Source organism: Leptodactylus fuscus, chromosome 5 (genome assembly GCF_031893055.1).
Source record: "Leptodactylus fuscus isolate aLepFus1 chromosome 5, aLepFus1.hap2, whole genome shotgun sequence".
NCBI classification, from domain to species: domain Eukaryota; kingdom Metazoa; phylum Chordata; class Amphibia; order Anura; family Leptodactylidae; genus Leptodactylus; species Leptodactylus fuscus.
In genome coordinates this window covers 188,738,476-188,755,023 of record NC_134269.1, presented here as the reverse complement: position 1 = coordinate 188,755,023, position 16,548 = coordinate 188,738,476, and the positions used below count along the sequence as shown (strand labels likewise).

At 42.3% G+C, this 16,548-nt stretch overlaps 1 protein-coding gene across 1 annotated transcript in view; it reads left to right on the top strand.

Annotated features, from left to right (window-relative positions):
* Nucleotides 1-16,548, top strand: part of GALNT10 (polypeptide N-acetylgalactosaminyltransferase 10) — a 101,594-nt gene that overhangs the window by 71,065 nt on the left and 13,981 nt on the right. Inside the window, exon 4 of the mRNA XM_075274872.1 lies at nt 8,018-8,184. Coding sequence (XP_075130973.1) covers nt 8,018-8,184 — 167 coding nt within the window. The remainder of the gene's footprint in view (nt 1-8,017; nt 8,185-16,548) is intronic.

The following is a 16,548-nucleotide window of genomic DNA, read 5'->3' as shown; positions in this document are numbered from 1 at the left end:
GATGGAGGCGATAAAGATTGTTAAAGAGGTTATCCTGGATAAACAAAAAAAAAAAAATATTAGGCTGGGGAAGGTGGAAAAAAAATTCTCTCGTCCCAGGTGCACTATAGTCTCCCAGTGTGGTCTGGTCCTGCTACTCTACTGTCTTCTTTTTTCGGAAGTCCTCTCCAGCTGTGACGCCCCGTGTCTCTTTCCTTAGGCCACTGATTGGCTTCAGTGGTTTCGTGCAGCGGGAAATTCTGCTGGATGGAAAAATAGGAGCAGCGGGACCAGATTGTGCTGGGAAACACCTGCCCCAGCATGTTATAGAGCAGGAGGAGCTGATTCACATATAGGTTTGTTTCTATTCACTGAAAGTTATTCTTTTTTTATGGTGAAAAGTCCAGTAGGGTGGACCCATCAGTGATTGACAGATCTCTGTATACAGAGTCATAGAGGACAGGCTGTCAATCACTGATGGGACCGCCTCCTAGATTTCCATAGATATATAGACATGGTATACTGAATCATTTTCCAAAAACCTAGATATCAATCTTCTCAGCTCCTCCTGCTCTATAACATGTCACCTGCACACTGTACGCTCTTTTCCATGTCATAGGTTCGCCTTAAGTGAAAAAAAATCCCTTCCTGCCCCCTGTGGACAATTGGATTGATCCCTGGATCGACATTTTACATTAATACCATTAGCCCTGTTTTTGTTTACTATGCCTAACCCTTTCCGCCGCGCTGCGCCACCTTCTCTATCAAATCCTGCCGGAGCCCGCTCTGTTATTTTACAGTTTGGACAGTAAAGTAATGTGAAATGTGATGACTTTGTACTAGGTTTAAAGTGGCACTCTAACTTAAAGGAGTGTTCCAAGACATTATTTTATTTTATATTGCTGCTAATAGACCTATAAACATAAAGAGTACTTGCTTGCTCTCGGACCTTCGTCTCCAGTTGCGGTAGGTGCATTCATTTGTATACAGTTTTTCCTGGCTGTTTGTGGTATGAGCGGCAGCCGGTCCCAGGCCTCAGCGGTCACCTCTTCACACAATATGTCACAGGAGCCATATGCCATTTGTGAAGAGGTGACCGCTGAGGTCGGTGTTTGGCTGTGGTGGTCCCCTCGCATAAACTGGATATTATTGGTTTGGTCAGGCCGGGGATACATATACAAGAAAATGGAGCTCCCACGAGAGGCGAGTACTGTTTATGTTCATTAAAAAAAAAAAAAAAAAATTTCTTGGAATGCCCCTTTAAGCCACTCCTCTTTTCTGCTAAGCCATGCCCCTTTGTCTAAAAAATGTCTAAAACACCTAATAAGTGGGGGACGCAGCTTGTAAACCAGTTTTTGGTGCATACTAATTCAGGCGCATTCAGCTTAGTAAATTTGCCCCATTGTTCGACAACCATAGTTGAACAGTGGTTTTCTCAGGTTACACATGGCTGATAACAGGGGACAATAGACAGATCCCTTTAAACCATTAGCTGAGGGAAGGACTGGGTCTAAAACTTCCGGGATCAGACCATGTTTTCAGGAGGTAACAGCGCTCTTAGCATATGATCTGACTGTGTAGGCTTCAGTGTGCACGGTGTCTAATTTCCTCTCGTATAACCTATTATTTGGAGTGCAGTGACGGAGAAACTCGATCTTAATTCTCGGTACGTGCAGCTAGCGCACTGGATTTATGCATTCAGCTGAGCTAATAAGAGCCATGTCCTTAAGGAGAAGCTCCTTGTGATGGTAGAAGACACCAGTCTGCAGTCTTCTCTGCACCGTTCACACCAAGGGACTGCCAAGCGTCTCACTGATCTAGATTACATATGTACAGATGGCCTATATTCACTGTACAAGGGCGGACATTTACAGATATGCGGGTAAAAAAATGTATGAGATGTGTCGTATATAGAGAGGAGAAAAGAGGGATGGAAAGAAGGAGACAACAATGAAGAGGAAATAAAAAGAGCGAGTCGGAGAAATAGAAAGACTGAGAGAGACAAATAGAGATGTCAAAGAGGAATGAGAGTGAGCAGAAGGGATAGAAAGTCTAATAGAGAGATAAAGAAAAACCGAGTGATGGGTATACAACAAGAGATGGAGAGAGACAAAGGGATGGAAAGACAAATAGGAATTGAAAGAAGAAAACAAGGCTAATACAGAGGGAGAGAAAGAGCGAGAGCAATAAAAAGAGGTGTAGAAGGGAATAGAAGAAAATATGGAAAAGAGAAACATCAATAGAAGGGGCAGTGAAAGAGACATCACACTGAGAGGGGGGACAGACAGACAATTTGTGAGAGACCGAGATGATGAGGTAAATAGGAGTGGAAAGAGAAAGAGTGATAGAAAAAGAGACTAGAAATAGAGTGAGCGCTAAAAAGATGGAGAGAGGAATAGAAGAAAATATGGAAAGGGATAGAAAGAAAGATCTATAGAAGAGGGAGTGAAAGAGACAGAAATAGGGATGAAAAGTGAGTGGAGAGAGAGAGAAGGGATAGAAAGGGGAAGAGCAGGAATAAGGAGAAGGGGGAATTGAAGGAGACGTAAAAAATAAAAGAGCAAGCAGGAGGGATAACAGAGAGAGCGGAATAGAACAAAAGATGGAGAGAGAGAGGAATAGAAAGAAAAAGATTGAATAAAGGGCTATGAAAAGAGACTGAGAAAAAGGGATAGTCAATGTGAGAGGGATAGAAAGCATAATATAAAGCGATAGAAAAGGAGAGCGAAGAGAGAGAAGCTGAGAGAGCGAGGAAAAAACCTGGATAGTGAGAGAAATAGACAGCGAGAGAGGAAGGAGGATAGAGGCGAACTGAAAGAGATAAATAGGGATAGAAAGAGAGCCAGATAAAAAAGAGTGACAAAGACACGGGAAAGATTTCTTTATGTAAAGTCTATGGGTCGTATTTATCAAGACTGGAGGCTTATATGCCAGTCTTGATGATCCCTACAACAACCAAGGATTCGCCAGATTCATGACAATGCACAGGGCCCGTCATGTATCAGGCACATCATCCATCGGGCTGCGAGAATCTGCAAAGATCTACTCCACCTTATAGCAAAACAGAAGTGGCATAACTAGTTTACTTGTGCAGAATCTTAGTGAATCTGCCCCATGAGATTAGATGTATTTTTATGTATACTGTGTGTGTTTTTGTACAGCTTGTAAATTCCATTTCTTAAAGTATCTGCTACTTTTTTCTGCTGATATTTTGAGAATGTTCACTGAAGCATCCCAGAGTCTCAGAATATTTTATGTTCTTGGTATTAAAGTGCCCGGCCATCCAAATCATAAAACTTACATGTGTTCTTGAACATTCTCCCAATATACTGTAGATGTAGCAGCTTGTGCTTCAGATCTGCACCTGCCATAACAAGGTTGTAGGGATTAGAGTCATTATCAGCCACTTAGGAAGTAGAGAGCTATCTTCCAGCCATTCACCGGCATAGAAGCTTACACAAACACAATCCTGTGCCCCCACCTATATTACTGTATCTGTCACTCATGTGTAATACAAGTCAAGGGTACTCCTACATTAAAGGACTTATAGTATATGAGTGCAGCCCCAAAGAAAAAGAGACTCTCTCACTTTGGATGACCTGGACTGGACTAATTTAATTAGGAATTGTGTAATACTCCATTTTACCTGCGGAGGTGCTGCAGAGAAAATTAACATTTTGTTGCTAGATTCCACTTAAAGAGGACCTTTCACCATTTTGCCCACAGGCAGTTCTATATACTGCCGGACAGCTGACAGTGCGCTGAGTTCAGCGCACTGTCGGCTTTCCCGATCTGGGCCCAGTGTGAAGAGCTTACGGTCCGGTACTGTAGCTCTTCTATGGTCAGAAGGGCGTTTCTGACACTTAGCCAGGAACGTCCTTCTTCACAGCACAGCCAATCGCGCTGTGCTGTGAGAGCCGGGAGGAACGCCCCCCTCCCCTCCTGATAATGCTCGTCTATGGACGAGTACTGCGAGCAGAGGGAGGGGGGCGTTCCTCCCGACTCTCACAGCACAGCACGATTGGCTGTGCTGTGAAGAAGGACGTTCCTGGCTAAGTGTCAGAAACGCCCTTCTGTCCATAGAAGAGCTACAGTACCGGACCGTAAGCTCTTCACACCGGGCACAGATCGGGAAAGCCGACAGTGCGCTGAATTCAGCGCACTGTCAGCTGTCCGGCAGTATATAGAACTGCCTATGGGCAAAATGGTGAAAGGTCCTCTTTAAAGATCGGAGAACATAGTAAAATTGATTTCCCATTTAAAAATCATCAAAATCTGCAACAAACGCATATTTTCTGCAATATGTGACCTCAAGGTGAGAGATACAGAGACTTATACAGAGAGAAAGAGAGATGCAGAGACCTACCCAGAGAGAGATAGAGACTTGTAACACACAACACTATGCTTTCTAGAGGAAACCATGAACCAATAAATGGAAATATTCTTATGTGTCAACATCCACATCCAGGCTCCCAAGTTCCATTTCTTTTTGTGTGTAGTTGAGTATATGTATCTCTCTCTCTCTCTTGTTCTTTCTCTATCTGTGTCTGTCTCTTTCTGTAAGTCTCTGTGTCCCTCTCTCTCTGTATGTAATAAATTTATATTATATATAATGAAATATGAATTATATAGCTCCATCCATCTTTAATGTATATATAATAAATATATATAAACACTCACACATATCCTGCAAGTCTCCAGCCAGTTTCAGCGCTTCCCTTTAAGACCCATCAACGCCAGGTCTGTTCCTATGACAGCTTGCAATTACTGAGGGGTCTTCAGGGCAAGGGCTGGAAGCTGGAAATGGACATCCCGTAATGCATGTTAGCATTATTTCAGCAGTCTAGGCCTGTCAAGAAGTCTTAAGAGGAATGGACGGTAAAAGTAAAATAATGGTTCCACAGTTTAAAGTGATGCATCTATCGTATAATACTAAAGTGTGTATGGGGGAGGGGGGTCTTATCTATTTATCTATGTAAAGAACAGCTACAAAGAGTGTCTCTTGTGCTGGCAGACCCCCTATACATCCTTGTAGTACAGACCTTTTAAGAGGGCTGAAAAGGCCTATTGTTCCCATTGCCCAGTATAGAAGTCCTTTAGTTCGGTCCATAAACAAGCCCATGTGTCCACTGATGTGTAACACTTAATGACAGATCTCATCTGATCGGTTCTGTCAGCCTTGTTTATCCAAATATGTTGGGCCGTTCCAAAGATATAAGCGTTGTGGCCCGGAGGCAGCTTGCACCAACAGAAACCTTCCCACACTCTATGTACAGTCTGTAATTGTTCTTAGGTGCACAATGCAGCCCCTCTGCTAGCTCCAGCTAAAAATAGGGAGGACCAGGATGGGTTGAGCACTTGACTGTGATTTATTGTGGGGGTTTTTTCTCATGAATTTCCATGTTTCGTGTCCCTTTAAGACCTAGCAGGTGTAATATACTGGCTCTAGTGTCAGCATTGTTTGCCAGGGTGAGTTCATAAAGTGGCTTCCTACTGTAAAGCTCATAACCCAAATAACATTGCCCTATGCCAGCACAAGGCTGGCGCGTTTCTTGCCCATCTCCTCTTCTTTCATCTTGGCAGCTCTGTATGGTAATAATGGAATTGCACACAGCAGGCTAAACATAAAAGACTTGTAGTGAACCGGCCTGACCCGTAGCCCAAATGTAATTTCACTTTCAATGTTATCCATTTCGCTGACCACGCGTTAGTGTCCGAAAGAGTCGCAAGAAGTCTCCGAAAGAAAGTATGTGTCTTGCCACGCTCTGCAGTTTTTTTCTTTGTACAAGGCTGAAGAACATCCGAGTCTCTATAAATACTGTAAGTCATAGAAGATACTGCAGGAAATAGGATTTTCTTTGGTATAGGTTCTTTTAAAGTAACCAACATAGAGACATGATGTGAGCCGGGACCCCCTCTGAATTAAAGGGGGCACAAGACTGCCAGGCTCATGTTGAATAGGACTGTAATGTAATTCTCGGTGACCTGGCAGAAGGTTTCTAAAGTCTACAGCCTAGGTCCTTAACCTGTAATTTGTATGGTGCGGGTGTACCATGTTTCTATGGGTACTGGCACTCATGAATATAGCTAAGCTGGAGTCTGTCGTTCTCTTTATAGGGGCGTTTAGACAACAGGCAAAATTATAGTCACATAACCCATTAGCTCTCCTAATATTACTTTTACAAAAGTCTGATTCATAATGAATCATGTATAAAAGGAGTCCATCACCAGAACCAGCATATCAACCCAGCCCCGCAGATAGATAGGTTAAGGTTGCCATAACCCAGCATATCAACCCAGTCCTGCAGATACAGTGTTGGCCAAAAGTATTGGCACCCCTACAATTCTGTCTCATTTGCATATTGACAATTAGCAATATCTCTGCAACGGAGGCAGCGAATCATAAGGGGATAACACTTTGGTTCAGGTAACCCTAACCTATCTATCTGCTGAAGTGTACTGTTTCTTGGCCGAGAGAACAATTCATCCGGGCATCCTTGTCTTGTTCACCTGGGACGTGAGTGATTACTGCATGAAAACTTTTTCACATATGTATATCTTGCAAGTGGACACTGGTTTCTTTCCTCCCCCCTGTTCCCCGTTTTTGTATTTATCTATCTGCTGTGCTGGGTTCTGGGTCCTTTAAATGGTCACTAACTTTTCAAAAAACTTTGGATGAATCCATAGCACAATGTAACAAATCCATATTGTTTCCGCTTATGAAGCAGTTTTTGTCCTGCTCTGCCTGCTGCTAAACTGACATCCACTCTGCAATCTGCTGAATCTATCTCCCAAGATAAACTGAAGCATCAAATTACATGTGCCCATAGAAGACTGTAGACCAGTGATTCTTAACCTTGTTTGAGGTACCGAACCCACCAGTTTCATATGCACATTCACCGAACTCTTCTTTAGTGATAAATCAAATATGATTTTTTTTCCAAATTCAAGACATGGGTATATGTTTTTTTTTACTGGTACACAAAATGAACCGTGCATAGGGCCTAGGGTTCGATTGAACCTCGGTTAAGAACCACTGCTATAGAGAGATGAGTAGAGGCCAAGAAGGAAAGACACGGCATAAGTGTCCTCTATAATGTAAGGGAGCAGAATCTCCTGTGTTCTCCAGGTGCTCTCTAAGGGAGACATGACAGTAGCTGGTCTCCACCGACTAGCTCCAAGTAAATGAGAAATAGACTGAGCCTGCAGAGGGTGAAACTGCTAAACATGTTGCATACAAGTCATATAATCAATAGCTATAGTATTATAACCCAGGTATACAAACATTGTATTCTTATTGTGAAAGGTCATCCAAAAGGTTAGGTGCGCTTTAAATGCCTTTTCAATGATCTGGTGGTAGAAGATGTAGTAATAGGCCTTCATCTCAATGGTGTTAATCCATATGTACTCTGAAATCTCTGTTGAATCTGTCTTGGTGTCCCAAGACAGTATTGATGTTTAAATGAAATGTGTCCATAGAAGTCTGTAGAGAGAGGAGTAGAGGCCGATAAAGGTGTAGACGTCCTGTATGATGTTAGAAAGCAGAATCTCCTGTGCTCTGTATGGGCGACCACATTGCAGCTAGTCTCCATTGACCAGCTCAGAATAAGTGAGAATTAGACAGAACCTGCAGAGGAGAAAACTGCTAAAAATGTGGCGTACAAGTCATGTAATGGACAGAGAGAGAGTTATACAGCACATGTAACAGATATGGAAACTTCTCCCTAAAGGTCATCTTAAAGGTTAGGTACCCTTTAAATGCCTTTTGGATGATGGGGAGGTAGAAGGTGCATTGATAGGGTTGTAGGGCTGACAGATTGCTTCATGACATCCTTCCATAGAGACCTGTGCTGCCTGGTTATCTCATTACACGTAGCTATACAGATAGCCAATTGTGCGTCCCATCTGTACTTTCGCACCTCTCAGCTGGTGTTTTCCCAGACATTACCAAGCTGTCCTCATCTGACATGAGCTCAGGGCATGTTCTGCATATGAAGCTGACAGCTGTCCCTTTTATGTCCTCTCTCGTTTTTTCTAGCTGCAAGAACAAGCTCTACTTGGCGAAGCTGCCAAACACCAGCGTGATCATCCCCTTCCACAACGAGGGCTGGTCCTCCCTCCTGCGTACCGTGCACAGCGTACTCAACCGCTCTCCCCCCGAGCTCATCGCCGAGATTGTGCTTGTGGATGACTTCAGCGACAAAGGTGCGTGCGTCTCCTCAGTACACGCCGGTGGCAGAGGTCCAGCTTTTGATGGTGGAATGAATTTCAAGGCAGTGAAAGGGATGTACAAGTATAGATAGCATTGTGGAGGCACTTCAGAGAGAAGACCGGGTCTAGTCTCGGCAGTCTGTACAGAGACTGATGAGCAGAAAGCCAGCATTAAATGCACATTAAAGCCTTCACATCGCTTTAATGTATTGTGGATGTTCTCTGGAAACTTAGGACACACCGGGCTTTTATTTTAATGCCTTTTTTCTGCTACTTTTACTCATATCATTATGTGAACAAAATAAAATTGATCTTCTATTGATGTGATCTATGGAACGGCTCTGCTAAACTTAAAGGCATTGTCCAGGGAATTATTATTTTTTTTTGCTTAGAGGCCGGGTAAGGTGAAAAAAAATAAAATAAAAAAAACACTCACCTGTCCCAGGAGTACCAGTACCAGAAGTCTCTCTATCTATCTATCTATCTATCTATCTATCTATCTATCTATCTATCTATCTATCTCATATCTATCTATCTATCTATCTATCTATCTATCTATCTATCTATCTATCTCTCTCTCTCTCTCCTATCTATCTATCTATCTATCTATCTATCTCTCTCTCTCTCTATCTCCTATCTATCTATCTATCTATCTATCTATCTATCTATCTATCTCCTATCTATCTATCTATCTATCTATCTATCTATCTATCTATCTCATATCTATCTATCTATCTATCTATCTATCTCATATCCATCTATCTACAGTATCTGTCTCCTGTCGTTCTCTCTCTATCTATCCACAGGTATCTTATGTCTGTGGCAGCCAAATAGACTTGTTTATTTCAAGGTTTAGACAAGTTGTTATAGGGCTTTGTTCACATTTCCATTGTCATTTCCAGTTTTCTATTCCGTCATAGGATCTTTTCCGTCAATGGATCCTGCTGATATTAATCTAATATGTAAGGGCAGACTAAGATGACTTTCAGCAAATAGCTGTGTACTATAAACCTATATAAATGTGCAGAATCTGGCTATAGGAATGAAGTATTGGCATGAGGAGTCGAAATGAAGCATGCCAGTGGCAGAGTAACATCAGTCAGACTTCATCAGTACATGGAGGGAGCAGATTTACTAATATTGTCTAAAAAAACAAAGCACACTTGTGCAAATTGTGGCTGACAGCTGGCTCATATGAATTCTCAATGGAGAGGAATAAACCACATCCAGCTACCTGAGGCAGCTGCTCATCTCGCTTGAGAACAGAAGATCGGGCATGTTGAAATTGAACATGCTTGATTCTTTTTATCTCAACATTGGCTGCACATAAGTCTGTGCTCTCATCTTCACCTAGGTGTCCATTGTTCTGGTCCTCTAATGGACCAGAACAACGGACCGCTAAATCAGCAGACGCCAATGGTTCCTGACAGACTCCATAGGGGCCACACGGTGGCTCAGTGGTTAGCACTGCAGCCTTGCAGCGCTGGAGTCCTGGTGTTCAAATCCCGCCAAGGGCATAAAACCATCTGCAAGGAGTTTGTATGTTCTCCCCGTGTTTGCATGGATTTCCATCCCATATTTTCAAAGACATACTGATAGGGAAAAATGTACATTGTGAGCTCTATGTGGGGCTCACAATCTACAACAACAAAAAAAAAAAAAGACTCCATTGACTATAACGGGATCCGTCTGGTGTCCATTGTTTTAAGCTGAAACATCCAAACAAAAAATGTTGGTCTGTCAGTACTTTTTCATCCAGTGATTTTCGTTGGTCACTGCTATAGGGTCTCCAGGTGGAGGCACAGATGTGGATCCAGTACTGCCAAAATCGGTGGCCGATAGTCTAATGTGCAGGTCCTCCTTAAAGAGGAGTGTTTTGATACACATAAGCCTTAAAGTAACTCTTTGGAGCAACAATGGAGCTGCCATTGCTCCAAAGCGCACATTTGCATATCAACAAAAATAGCAATGTCTCTTTAGTAGAGGGGGAAGCACTGTATGATCCAGGTGACCCTATCTTATGTACCCGGGGGCTGGAGGCAGACTCCCTTTAAGGCTTGCTGACGTCCTTTCTATAAAGTGAATAAGACGCCTGAGTCCTTGCAGAGCCATCTCTATGGTGAAGTCTTCAGTCAGATACAAGGATGCAGGAATAGCTTGCCGGAGGGCAGAGTATACACCCTCCATTCAGTAGATTTTAGTGATTTATCACTTTCTTGTCTACAAGGAAAAACTGAAGAAGTGATTCAATTTTTTCTTTCATCTCTCTCTCTCTTACTATATAATATATATATATATATATATATATATATATATATATATATATATATATATATATATATGAGAAAATATATAGATTGTATACCAATATATATATTTTTTATTTTCTAGACGCTTCAACAGCTGAGACTGTGCACATAAAAGGCCATGAATCAGATTTACCTCCCAGTTTTTGTGAGCATTGTCGGTTCCCCCCGCTGCCTTATCCAGACGGCTGTGCTGGGAACAAGCTGGAGGCGATGGGTATTAATTGAGAGGCGCGTGATGGTGGCACAGACTGGCAATACAAAGTATAGGAATCCTTCATGGCTCCAAAGCCTGCACTTCAACTGAAGCTAAAAAGTGGCCGCACTGCCCTGAATTGTTTAGTAATAGCCTCAAGATGTGATCTTTATCCAGTACCAGATAGATCTGCAGTGGATTCAGAACCTCGGCCTAGCTGGATGAATACAATCCTGATGCAAACATGCATTAAAGGGGCTGTCCAGGAAATATTTCTCTATGGCTCATCCTTAGGACAGGCCATAAATATTTCATCATTGGAGGAGGGGGAGGTGGGCGAGAGCAGCTCCCCATACGGATCAGCTGTTCCAAAGGATCGTCTAGCCCTTGTATTACAGTGCACAGAGTCGGGAGCAGTGGACTATTGCTGGGCAGCATTGAAGTCAATAGGAATTGACTATATTGCTTCTGGCCCCATGTTGTTTATAGTGCGGGTGAAGGAAGCGACTCTGTAGAGTTAATCGGTGTGTCCTCCATTGATCAAATATTTATGGCCTATCCTAAAGCTAGGCCAAATAGACATAAATCATTAACGGCCCCTTTAAGGAGGACCTGTCACCTCTCCTGCCATGTCTCTTTTAGTAAATACTTGCATTCCCTATAAAAACTAAATTCGGGCCGGCGGTAGAGTCAGCAGGTCAAACCACCGATTCCTCGATTTTTCCACAGCTCAACTCCTTCATAAATGGCCGAGATCCATGGGCAGACAGAAACAGTAGAGATATTCTAATTCACCAAAAATCTAGTCATTGATTTCTATGAAAATAAATCTGTAACAAACTATGCAAATAATTATACAATATTAAAAATTCTGTACTTTATTTAAAAATAATCATTTTATTTTGAAGCCGAACTCGGAGTCCACCCAAAACTGTCCCTGATCTCCGACCTTACAAGTGACTCCACAGCCTTATATTTTTATAGAACTCTGAATTGTACAGTTCCTTTATTATTCCTTCTATACAATTACTCCCTATCACTACACAAAGGGTGGGGGTGTTTTTTGTTTGTTTTTTTTTTTTTTAAAAAAAAAAAAGCCTCTATACACTTCTCACAAGGGAAGAAAGTAAAGTGTTTTTCAAACTTTGTGTCAGGAGTGTGGACATATCCTCGTTGAGCCGACGGCTATTTCAGCCGATTCCAGGATAACCATGCAGACTCAGCTTGGCCTCACATGTTTGGTAGCATCTTAATCTTCTATGGGAAGCAAAGATTGGGCATGTTGAAATCTAGCATGCATCTTCCTTTTTCTCCCCCTGGACATCTACTGTTGGGGGCGGTTTTCAGGTCCCATACCCTTAACATCATTGGCAGAAATGAAAGTATTTGGCTTGCCGTTCTCTTTTTGCGTATGGCCAGTTGAACACGGACAAGATTAAAGAGAAAGTGTCACCAGGAAATGACCTACAGTTTAAATCATATTTTTTATATTAAATATATTTTTGAAGAATTTTTGGTGGTGATCATTTTAATTCTCCATGTTATTATCTGTATTTAAAAATAAATCCTAACAATCTCGCAATATCAGCCCTTGCCACTAAGCCTAAAATAAGTTGTGACTTCTGGAGATAGAAAAACCTCATCAAACATTTTTTTAAAAAATGTTTCACATAAAATTTGATTAAAAAATAGGTCATTTTCTGGTGATACATTCCCTTAAAGAGACTGGGTGGGTAGAGACAAGTGGGATGAATTAGCGGGGAATGTGCAAGCAGGTGACTGAGTGACTAAAACTTCAACTTACTTTTAGTTCACATCTGCGCTCGGGGATTCCGTTCCCCATTTTGCTTTACATTTTCTGCACAGAAACTGGGTAGAAACCCGTCGGACCCCATTATAGTCTATAGTACCGTAACTGTTTTTAAAGTGGATTGGGTTTCCGTTTTTCGAGAAGAACAGAAAACGAAGGGCAGATGTAAACCTAGTGCGAGAGCTCCAACATACCCACTGTATTAGGCATAATCTGTCGCCAGATTTTTTTTCTACCTGATGTTTTTTTTCCCTTCCCTCTAGCTGATTGTTTTGAACTAGTGGGGAAAAAAAATCACCATCATGCTCGATCATCAGGTGGATTCCACCAGATTCTCATTTTAAGTGAATGAGAGGTCAAAAAATTTTGCCTGACAAATTTTGACATGATACTTAGTTTTTCAGTTTGCACAGAAATTTGGGCAGAAATGTCTGCATGAAATCTGCAAAAATGGGCTGCTCTGCGCTCCTTCAGTGATTTTGCACTTGAAAAAGTGTTCCTTTTAACCCGAAACGCGTTGTGATGTACTGTATTGTACTGTACAATATAGCTTCTCTTATCCATACGATTTCTCTCCGATTTTTTTTGCACGGCCTCTGAGCGCGGATCCTCTTCTACTCTTGTCGTCATGTCTGCTTCCCGGTTTTCCGGTGTCTGCTGAAGGAGCCACTGCAACTCTCGCCTGTACCACCTGCTATATAATCGAGATTTTGGGTGTTGTGATTTGTCACGGCCCAATCATTTAATTTAAGACCTGTTCTATCCTGACAGTGTAATATTGCACTTAGTGCGCTCGGTGTCTCTCTTTCTCTCTTTGAAATCAGAAAAAGTCCTGCACGTGCGGCTTTTTCGTCAGTCGCTGCCTGTTTGAAAACAGTCAATGGAGTCCGTACATAACCGCTATTTTAAGGGTCTGCCTGTCCGTTGTTCTGGTTCTCCATTTGAAAGCCGGCGCTAATATTAGCCTAGCATCTAGGGGGTCCTTGGACATGTCAGTTTATTAAAATAAGATGTAAACAGAGCCTAGGAGAAGGAAGCACAGCACTGCAGCACCGACTGCTGCTCAGACAAGTGGCGCACTGAACATGCTGAGAGTTCAGAAGTTTTACTACCTGTCCGGTGAGGCGCTATAATAACATTTATAGGATTATTTTTCTTCAGAATTCCCTAGATTTGGGATCTGCTAGCGGCAAGCTGTATACCCGCAGTAGCCTTGACAATCAAGATATCAGAAGACTTATTTATTTCCTTTTCCCTGATAAATAATTTCATACGCCTTGGCAGCTCCATCAATACAGGAATCTTCATGCTAAATCTGAACAGCTGTTCTTTTTTTTCTCGGCAATCAGAGTAAATTATTTAGCTGCGCTCTGTCTGCCAGAACCCTAATTGCCTCCCTGAGAGCCTCTTTATTTTTCCACAGACCTCCCGTCTGTTCCGTCCCCAAAGATCGCGCGCCGGTAGAACAGTATCCGCTCCACTCTGTTGCCCTTTGGTTGCACGTTGCCCTTCATCGCTGATTAGAATCTTAATGGCACATTCGGTGCTCATGTTCTAATTGCAACCTGTTGGACCCATAAACACCTCGTCTATCACACTTAAAGGCAATAAAGCCCGCCATAGATGGCTAATTTTGGGAGTTGTGGAGATCGTAAGCGTACTCTACAGTATTACCATATACCGCATGAATATTCTATTAAACTTTCTTCCGCAGATTAGTCTTGTCTTAAGGGTCGCTGGGGGAAAAAAAAAAGAGAAAAGACTAATCTTAAATCTTGTAGCATTACCTCACATTTCTTGGCAGCCTAGATAAGGAATTCACACTGCATAATAAAGATGGGCTACGAGCCCTATTTTGTGGTGTCAAACGGAATAGGGAATAATCTGTGGCTCGCCGTACACAAGATCATCGGCTCATCCCACCAAGATCTCTTACGTCATAAGGTACGGTATATCACCCGATAACATGTCAGAGCCGTCCATGAAAAGACCTCAGCGAAAAGATGCCCCCTACCAGTGCCCTGTGTGAAGTCCTGCACCCACCTCAAAGGAAGCCACAATCTCCTTGGAGGCTAGCCAACTCCACTGGGAGATAACCAACCCTTCAGATTAGGCAAGTGTGAACAAAGCCTAAACTACACCCTCAACGCTGTTGATTTTGTAAGGATGCGTTATGGAAAGGTCTCGGAGTATTCTACAACACTTCACATTATTGGCGTCATCCTTTACTGTCTCCCCGAAAAAGGAAGCTTGTTCATCTAGAATTTGCGAGCAGAAAGTGAGCAAAGATTGAATGGAACTTTTCACAAAAAAAAATTATATATCCAGAGTTAAAGTCTGGAGAGTCCTTGATGGAGCGTAGTTGATTTTGTTTGTCCATAAAGCAGGCCATATATATTTGATGACTGCTGGCTCAAGGTAACTTAGCTGGCAGTTATTACATCTTGTCTACTTAAGATGCGGCACTGGCGTCACTTGCCTTGGGGTTGGAGGCGATGGAGGATTAGACAGAAACGGTCACAGCCGATCAACTCTTCTGCCTGGAGAATGAACAGTCGATGGAGTCTTCTAGTGCCCATTAACAGAGGACTGTCAGCAGAGATCCAGTGAGGTGATGGAAGAATCTGCCAAAATGTGACTTTATATATCATTATGATTCTAAATGTCTCTGGTAGAACATTCAGTAACCACAGTATCCTATCTGAGAAGTACAAATTATGGCTTGCACTTTGACTTCGCTTTGGATTTTCTTGCTGTCACGGGCAACTAAAATCTGAGGACAATTGGAATTTCAGTTCAGCACTACCTGCTTTCTTTTTTTAAAGGGGTCTAGTCATATAATGGTACCGTTACAGCCTTTGATGAAACAATGTCCACCAGATCTCTTCTTGAAATGGTCCACCAGAACCTTTCATATAAAGATATCCTCAGGAGCCCTCCATCCACCAAATCGTCTCTTCTTGATGTCTAATGTCCTTCACGAAATGATGTCCATCTGAAGACTGAATGACATTGTTCAACAGATCCTTCCTTGAGATAACATGTTTCAGAGCACCCCATGAAAGTGTTCACCAGAGTTGTACTTGAAATAACAATTTCTAGAGACCTTTCTAGAAAAGTATCCACAAGATGTCCTCTTATTGATGTCCACACAGCCCTTTTATGGAACGATGTCCACCAAGGGCATCCATTGAAATGATATTCATTAGAGCCCTCTATGGAGTAGTGTTCACTAAAGCTTTCCATGGGACAGTGTCCACCATAGCGCTTCATGAAACAATCCACAGTCTCTTCTGACGCTTACCAACTCTACTGGAAGACAACCCTTCAGAGTAGGCTGGCTTATGGACTCAACATTATCAAAATGTGTGTGAAGAAACTAATTTTCGGACCACTGTACCCAGAGTTTCTCTTTAAAATGTGGTTGTCCTGGGTTAGTAAGATATGGCTGTTTATTTTCAAAAACAGCGCCTTGCCTGTCCACAGGTGGTGTGTGGTATTGCAGTCAAATAACAGGTCTGGTGATGTTTTTGGCAGATGTTTTGTCTAATCCAAGAGAGGCCTCTAGGAACAAATAGTTATTGTCCGGTGTAGCTCACTCCATTCACTTCAATGAAGATGAACTGCGGTGCCACATACAGTCTGTGGTCAGGTGTGGCGCGGTTTTTGAAATAAAAGCAGCCATGTTTTCCCAATCCTCGACAGCCATTGGGTAAACTTTACTTTATCGAGGAAAATAAGAGTAAGCAACTTTCTAGAAGTAGAAGCATTAACGTGCCCGTACCTCATTATTTTGTTCCGTTTTGACGCTGTTCCTCGTTTCGATGTAGCTGTGAGAATCCTTGGCAAAATACATCTATCTGATCTCTCAGCTCCCCGCTGAGACCACTCTTGCCATGTCTATTCCTTGAAAGCCACACACAGTTTCTAAATTATTAAAACTGTAAAGCTTTAATGTCTGGCACGGTGCCCCAGAGGACTGCAAGCGAAAAAGTTAAAACAGTTGTTTTTTTTTCCTAAAGCACTGGAGGAAAGAAACATTATTT